This window comes from Tupaia chinensis, unplaced genomic scaffold, assembly GCF_000334495.1.
Source record: "Tupaia chinensis unplaced genomic scaffold, TupChi_1.0 Scaffold000709_1, whole genome shotgun sequence".
NCBI classification, from domain to species: Eukaryota; Metazoa; Chordata; class Mammalia; order Scandentia; family Tupaiidae; genus Tupaia; species Tupaia belangeri.
The window spans coordinates 1,127,393-1,135,689 of NW_006160232.1; the positions used below are offsets into that span (position 1 = coordinate 1,127,393).

Here is an 8,297-nt window from a genome sequence, read left to right on the forward strand (position 1 = left end):
GCTTGCTTCTACACAACTTCAAGTTGTGATTTACTCACTGAGCACTTCTTATATCCTAGTCATCACACTTTACCCACATTACATTATACCGTAACGTATGTCTGACACACATTAACTCATACGATTTTTTTTTTTTGGAGAGGTTTTTGTCTTTTTCTCCTTTTTGCTATAGGGCACATGCACTCGCCAGAGAGACAGAGACAGAAAGCGAGAAATCACCCCCCAGGAGGGATGGCCACGCCTCAATCCCTTCTCTTCCATTCTCATCTCAGGATCTTGGGTGTGTACACACATGGTGCCTGGCATGAGTTTAAGCCACCGGGTCTGGGACTTGAACCATGGTCAACATGAGAGTCCAGCGATATAGTCATTATGCCAGCTGCTGGTCCCCCAATATAATTTTAACAGCCCTGTGATTATCCACCACTTAACAGATGAGGAAGCTAAAAGCAGAGAAGTGATTTGTTCAAGATCACACAAGTGGCAGACTTGAAGTACAAACCTGTCTTACTATCTGTACTTTTTAAAAAATAATATGCTAGAGGGTGGGTGTGTTCACCAGAGAGAAGAAAGCACCCCTTAGCAGGGATGGTCAGGCCATAATCCCTTCTCATCCATTCTCTTTTGATTTTTGGATGCACACAAATGCATCCATCCTGATTTTCAAGCCACCAGGTCCAGGAGTCAAACTACATGGTCACCTCCGTGGCATCCAGTCACTTCAATCACCACACAACCAGCTGGCCCCCAGTCTGTACTCTTAAAACACTATATTTGGCGCCAGCAGGCGACATGGTGGTTAGGGTGCTGGACTCCTGCATGGCCAACCATGGTTTGAGTTCCATGTGGGAGTGTCCAGCACTTTAATTACCATGCCACCTGCTGGTCCCCATCATTATTTTTTTTTAATTTGCTATAAGTCACATGGACTCACCAGAGAGAGAAAAGCCACCAGGTATGGATAAATAAAATAAATATTTTTTTAAAAAAGTATATGCTTAAGGGACCAGCAGATGGCGTAATTATTACATCGCTGGACTCCCACACAGTGAACTGTGGTTTGAGTCCTGAACCTGGCAGCTTAAACTCCATATATGTGTGCATGTCCAAGATCCTGAGAGGAGAATGGAGAAGGGATTATAGGATGGCCATCCCCCTTGCGGGGGTTATTCCTCACTTTCTGTTTCTCTCTCTCTTTCCAGCAAGCGTACGTACCCTACAGCAAAAACCTCTCTTTAAAAAAGTATGCTAAAAAAACAACAAAAAACACTGTATTTGACTCCCTGTTGGTAGAGGCTGGATTTTTTTGTTTTTGTTTTTTAAAGAATAATTTTATTTAACTTTATTTATTTTTAAAATTTGACCATGACGGACAGAGTGAGAGCAAGACAGAGAGAAAGAGGGAAACTGAGAAAGCAAGCTGCTAGGTCCAGGACTTGAACGGCAGTCAGCCATGTAGGGAGCCTGTTTACTTCTCAATGCTAAGCACACTGATTTGCACATAGTATATGCCAACAAAGTTGTTTTAATATATATATATATTTATATACATGTACATACACATACAGTCACATCCCAGATAACAATACCTTTCTTTTTAACCAGGAGAGCTCTACATTACCCTCCCAGCTCCTGGAGACTTACAGAGAGAGCCTAGCCTTGGCGGTCTTCACAGATAACACCTCGTAGTAGGGGCACTTTTATTGAAGTGGGAAGGGGCAGGGTGCAACCTGGGGTATACGCTGTCTGGGCCTCATGCAGGACCAGAGCTCTGTTGTACCCTCTTCATAAGCTCTTCATCCTGCATAGACAATTCTGTCAACTTTTTCCCCATTCTCTCATGGATGTCCAGGTACTTGGAGACACATCGGTCTAGGCACACAGATTCACCCTTGGACAGCTCTGCTTCCTTGTAGTGAGGAGGTACGCACTTCCGGTGGCAGGCACTGGTCATTCTAGAGGGAGAGAGGGGCAAGACTGTGTCAGCAGCAACCTGTGGCATCTCAGGAACCCTCAGCCACCCCGGCCCTGCTATACTCATTTCGCTTCCCCCAGGTAAGCAGTATAAATCCTTGGCTTGGGACCAGCAGTTAGCATAATGGCTATGTCGCTGGACTCCCATGTAGTCGACCGCAGTTCGCATCCCGGACCTGGTGGCTTAAAAACTCACGCCAGGCGCATGTGTGTGCGTGCCCAAGATCCCGCGAGGAGAATGGAAGAGAAGGGATTGTGGCATGGCCATCCCCCCTGGGGGGTGATTTCTCGCTTTCTGTCTCTCTGGTCTGTCTCTGGTGAGCGCATGCGCCCTATAGCAAAAAAACCATAAAAAAAAAAAAAAAAAAAAAAAAAAAAAAGAAATAAAAATAAATCCTTGGCTTATACTTCAAGCACTTGTTCAAGCCCATGTAAGGAGACTTCATAAAGTTCATGTAAGGGGCCAGCAGGTGGCATGGTAGTTAAAAGCACTGGACTCCCACATGGCCGAATGAGTTTCAAGTCCCAGACATGGTGGCTTGCTTTCTCACTTTCTCTCTCTGGTCAAATTAAAATAAATAAATAAATAAATTTATTTTTGAGACTTCATGAAAAATACGTATCGTGAAAAAAATTATGCATGAATTACAAAATTTTTTGCACCAAAATAAACTTGAACTTAAATTCTATTTTTTTCATAAAGTCCCCTCATATATAACTGATCAAACAGGAGCCATTTATTGAGTACTGGTTATGTGCCAGGTACCACACGAAGTGCTTCCTGACATGGATTCTACTAGACAATCCTTATCACAACCCTATGGGGGAGGCACAGTCACTTCCACACTGCACAGATGAAAACAATAAGATAGGGAGGTTCAGTAATTTGCTAAGGATCATGCAGAGCTGAGATATGAACCTCCAAGAGAAATCAACCAATCACGAGAGCTTAAGCTAATAAAGAGCAGACATTTGACTGTTTAATATGTGATGGGCTTGCTACTAAAGACTTTCATACTTTTTGGCAGCAAGCATGTGTGCTCACAGGAGAGACACAGAAAGGTAGAGTGAAAAAGCATCCCCAATGGGGGATGGTCACACAACAATCCCACCTCCATTTCTCCTTTTGGGATTCTGGGCATATACACACCTGCACCCGGCATGTTTTTCAAAACATCAAGTTGAGGATTTAAACTGCAAAGCTGGCCATGTGGAATCCAGCTGCTTTAACCACATCACTTGATGGCCCTCTTTCATACATTCTTAGATTTAGTATTTATAATATTCCTGTGAGGTAGATATTATTTCGACGCCCACTTTACAGATGTTTGACCAACTGTCAGTCTGAGTAAGTTGCCCAAAGCCATACTGCTGGTGCCTGGTGGAGCAAGGAATAGTTCCCCAATTTGTCAGGTGTGTGAGGTCCTAGTTCTGACACTGGTAATGGCCTGCTATAGACTCTGAGGAAGTTATTTAACTTCTAGAAGTCTCTATACCCTCATCTTAAAATAAGACTGATAAAATTAACCCTCTGAACTACTTTTTTAATTTTTTTAATTTAACTTTATTTTAATTTAACCAGAGAGGGACAGAGTGAGAGAGAGAGAGCAGGGAGGAGGGGGTGTGGGAGGTGGGTAGGGAGGGAGTGAGAAAGCAAGCTGCCAGGCCCAAGACTGAAACTGTGGTTGGTCATGTGGGAGTCCAGTGCCCTTAACCACCACACCACCTGCCGGCGCCCCTACATTACTCTGAAGATTGAAAAAAAAATGATAATGCATGCAAAATCCTCAGCAAGTGTCTGACAATTAAGTATTGAGAAATATTTCCTGCGGGGAACAGCAGATGGCATGATGGCTACGTTGCTGGACTCCCATGTAGTCGACTGCAGTTCAGGTCCCAGACCCAGTGGCTTAAACTCATGCCAGGAGTGTATGCATGCATGCCCAAGATCCCAAGAGGAGAATGGAGGGGAAGGGACTGAGGCGTGGCCATCCCCCTGGGGGGTGATTTCTCTCTCTCTCTGTCTGTCTGGTGAGCGCAAGCACCCTATAGCAAAAACCTCTCCAAAAAAAAGGAAATACTTACTATGCCAACTGGTGGTTAAGGTGGCTGAATTCTACATGGCTGACTGTGCAGTTCAAGTTCCAGACCTAGTGGCTTGAGAAACACCCCTCCAGCGTGTGTGTATCAAAAAATCCTAAAAAAATAGAGAAGGGACTGCAGCGTGAACATGCAGTCTCACTTTATTGTTTCTGTCTCTCTCTGGTGAGAGCATGTGCTCTATAGGTAAATTAAAAACAGGGGCTGGCAGGTGGTGGGGTGGTTAAAGGTGCTGGATTCCTACATGGCCGACTATGGTTCGAGTCCTGGACCTGGCAGCGCGCTCTCTCACTCTCACTCTGCCTCTCTCTGGTCAAATTGAAATAAACAAATGAATAAATAAATAAAGTTAAATAAAATAATTTTTGAAAATTAAAAACAGATCATTATTACTAAACTTAAAAAACATTAATTACTGAATGAGTTACTGCTAGTTGTCAAAAGGCAAGTGCTTAACCAGTCTTGGACCCTGACATGAGCCTGGACTGAAGCTTCAGTTCTCACGACCCCAAACTACCTCTGCATGAACACCAACCATGGGGGTGAGCGTGGGGAGAATGGGCCTGGGCCTCAGGAAGGCAGCTGTCAGACGGCATCCACCTCCCCCTTCGATCAAGGCGACCAAGGCTACTTTTCCAGGAAGGGGTGGCGCGGCGTCGGTCTCCTTACCTGTTGTACATATCGGCCATCATCTCCACCTCCAGCTCGGCCGCCAGCTGCTGGGCCCGCAGAGGATCCATCTCGGCCAGGCACGGCGGAGGGGGTCTCCTGGGGGCCTCCTAGTCCTGGGGACCGACATCGCCGTCAGCAGCCGCGCCTCCCGCTCACCCTCCTACCCCCGGGGCTAGGGACGCTGCGGGGCTAACTGGCCTCAGACCGCCGGGGTCTCCGGTGACCTTACTCACCCCTTCACAGACGGGGACACTGAGACCCGCGGGGGCACTGCCTAGCCCAAGGTCACACAATGTCAATGGAGGGCCTGACAATCGAGCCCCGCGGCCCCAGTCCCTCCAGGTCACCTCTCTCCGGAAGATCGACAGCCGAACACCAAACCGCGGGCCCGAACCTTCGGAACCCTGGGAACTGCGTCAACGCCCAGCCCGACGGCTGCGCCGCCGAAGTGGCGACACCACCATCCCAATCTCCTTGCGATTACAGGGCACGAGTCACTCACCAGTCCGGGGCCCTCAGCGTCCCCAACGTCAGGCAAACAGAACGACCCTGCCGGGCGTCCAGGCGCGCTGAAACGGAAGCACGTGAGGCACTTCCGGGAGGGAAGTCCCGCCTCTAATCCAGACTCGCTTCCGGAATGAAGTGCCCGGGAAACCGGCTACCATAGAGAGGGAGCGGTCGGCCCCGCCGGGAGGGAAGGCGACCTCCAAAGGCTAGAGGGGCACCAAGATACCATAGAGGCTGCCGCGGTGCGGCAGAGCGCCTGCAGCCCGAGGAGAACTCCGTCTGTTGGTGTTTCTGGGAGTTTTGAGTTTACTGCTTCTGTACGGAAGGGCCTGAAGACATGTCAGGAAGCGCATCACGCCCGGAAAAGCGGATGCCTCTGATGTGGGGAAGAACGCCCCCAAATAGCGGCGTTCTTTTTGGGAAAGTTTTTTGCTATAGGGCGCATGCGGTCGCCAGACAGAGAGACAGCGAGAAATCACCCGCCAGGGGGGATGGTCACGCCGCAATCCCTTCTCCTCCATTCTCCTCTCGGGATCTTGGGCACGCACGCACACGCGCCCGGCGTGAGTTTAAGCCACCGGGTCCGGAACGAACCGCAGTCGACTACGTGGGAATCCAGCGACATAGCCATTACGCCAACTGCTGGTCCCCAAATAGCGGTTCTTAATTGTTGCATATTAAAACTACCTGACCCCCTGCCTCCGTATTAGCTACTGAACTGCATGCAGTGCTGGGAGCCAGGTGGCCTACCCTTGCGGCTCGGGGCCGGAAACATGCCAGTGTGCTTAAAATCCGATGACTCGCCGGAGATCGTGGCCGGACCAGGCTTGGCTGAGGGTGCTTCTCTCTTCTCTCTCCCACACCCTAACATGAATAAACTAAACTAAATACTACTAATAACCGGGATGCTTTAAAATCTCTATGCCCAGGCTTTCCTTCTTTCCAATTAAATCAGATCTCTGGGAGTAGGACTTGGGTAATTTAAACTCCCCAGGTGATTCCTGTGTGCAGCCAAATCTGAGAACCACTCCACAGGGTGTTGTGCAATTACTGCGGGGTGTAAATCATTAATCCCCTTCTGGGATGGCAAAAATAAGCTAGAGGGAAGAGGAGACATGTATGTAGGGTCTTTTATTCAACCTCTGTTAGATACCCTGAACCTCAAACAGTTGAATAGGAGCAACTTCCGCTGCCACCAGAGCAATCCCGTGCACCGAGTGAGGAAGGAAGGTTCTGTTGAACTCATTATTTTGCAAGACTTACCGTGTTCCTCAGTCTGCACACTCTGCCCTCTGCTCCAAAAAGAAACAATCCTCAATTCCTTGATGTTTTCCACACAATTTTCCAGTAAACTAAATTTACAAGATGTAAATTATGTGAGGATACCTTGCTTGTTGGAGAAGGGGGAATAGACATTTTCTATGTATGGTCATCATATGCTTCCCTGGGTGTCCAAGACAGTCCTGATTTTAAACACCCCCATTACTGCTCCAAAGACTCATTTTTGTCAAACCCTTTGCCCTTTTTATTTAAAGAATTATTTACTTTTATTTAATATTATTATTACTATTATATTTGTTATAGGGCACGCATGCTCACCAAAGATAGAAGAAAAGTGAGAAAGCAAGCCACCAGGTGCATGACTCGAACTGCAGTTGGCCATGTGGGAGTCCAGTGCCTTAACCACTCCTGGTCCCCTGCCCTGATTTTTTAAGATTGAGATATAGCAAACAGTAACGTGCGTAAAATATGTGAATCTTTTTTTTTAAGTTTTTGCCTTAGGGCATGTGCATTTGCTGGAGAGAGGTAGAGAGGGAAAGTGAGAAATCGCCCCCAGGGAGTTTGCCACACTACGATCCCTTGTCCTCTCCTTTCTGGCATGATTTTCAAGTCACCAGGTCTGAGACTCAAACTGCAGCTGGCCATGTAAGAATACAACACCTTACCCCCCAAGCTGCGTGCTGGCCCCAAAAGATATAAACCTTGAGCTTAAATATATAATAATCTCACTTTATCCATATATGTTCCAAAACCCCTACTAAATGCCTGAAATCACTCATAGTACTGGATCGTATATATGGTATGTTTTTTCCTATACATGCATACCCATGATATGTTTTAATTAATCAGACAGAGTAAGAGATTAACTACAACTACTAAAATAGAACAATTATAACAATATGCTGTAATAAAAGTTACATGAATATTTTTCTCTCCAAATAGCTTATACTGTACTCACACCAGTTTTCAAACTGCTGTTGAGTGTGGATTACTGAAAGTACAGGAAGTGTGACACTGCAGATAAAGGGGGACTCCTGACAACCATTCACGGAACCACCATCCAGCGAAAGATAAAATACTTCCCACACTCCAGAAAGTTACCTCGTGTTCTTTCTCAGTCAACACCCCCTCTTAGAAATTAATCACTGTTCTTTTCTTTTTTAAGAATTATTTTATTTAACTTTATTGATTTATTTAAATGTGACCAGAAAGGGACAGAGAGAGAGAGAGAGAAGGAAAGTGAGAAAGCAAGCCGCCAGCTCCAAGACTCAAACTGCAGTTAGCCATGTGGGAGTCCAGCACCCTTAACCACTATGCCACCCTGGCCCCTGAAGTTAACCACTATTCTGACTTCTATCACTGTCAATTAATTTTCCCTGTTCTTGAACTTCGTATGAATGGAATTATATATTACTTTCTGTGCCTGCCTTCCTTAGCTCAACATAGCGAGTGTGACACTGTTCATATTTTTGGGTCTCCTATTTATTCTTTTCTATTGCTGTCTGATGTTTGATTGCATGAATATATCACAATTCACTTATCCATTTTTCTGTTGGTGGAAATTTGAGTTGATAGATATTTGGTTATCATGACTAATAACTGCTATAATGTTATAGTACAGATGTTACCATCATGCTAAAAAAAAAAAAAAAAGGTAACTAAATCACCTAGCCCCTGCTAGATACTCAAAAAAAAAATCATTGTTATAATTCTTTTTTCTTTTTTTTGGAGAGGTTTTTGCTATAGGGCACATGCACTCGCCA

General features: G+C 46.0%; 1 protein-coding gene across 1 annotated transcript; it reads right to left on the reverse strand.

Moving 5' to 3' along the window:
• Positions 1-1,505: 1,505 nt before the first annotated feature.
• TIMM10 (translocase of inner mitochondrial membrane 10) lies at positions 1,506-5,347 on the reverse strand. The gene is made up of 3 exons (XM_006160811.3): positions 5,249-5,347; positions 4,744-4,859; positions 1,506-1,955 (listed from the first exon to the last, which is right to left on the reverse strand). The coding sequence occupies exons 2-3, from the start codon at positions 4,812-4,814 to the stop codon at positions 1,754-1,756; spliced, it is 273 nt and encodes a 90-aa protein (XP_006160873.1). The 5' UTR covers positions 4,815-4,859; positions 5,249-5,347; the 3' UTR covers positions 1,506-1,753.
• Positions 5,348-8,297: the final 2,950 nt, after the last annotated feature.

Excerpts from the sequence above, each read along its gene's own strand:
- TIMM10 (XM_006160811.3), bottom strand. The coding sequence starts at position 4,814 with ATGGATCCTCTGCGGGCCCAGCAGCTGGCGGCCGAGCTGGAGGTGGAG. Across the intron at positions 1,956-4,743 it reads ATGGCCGATATGTACAACAG|AATGACCAGTGCCTGCCACC; the intron begins GTAAGGAGACCG and ends CTCTCCCTCTAG.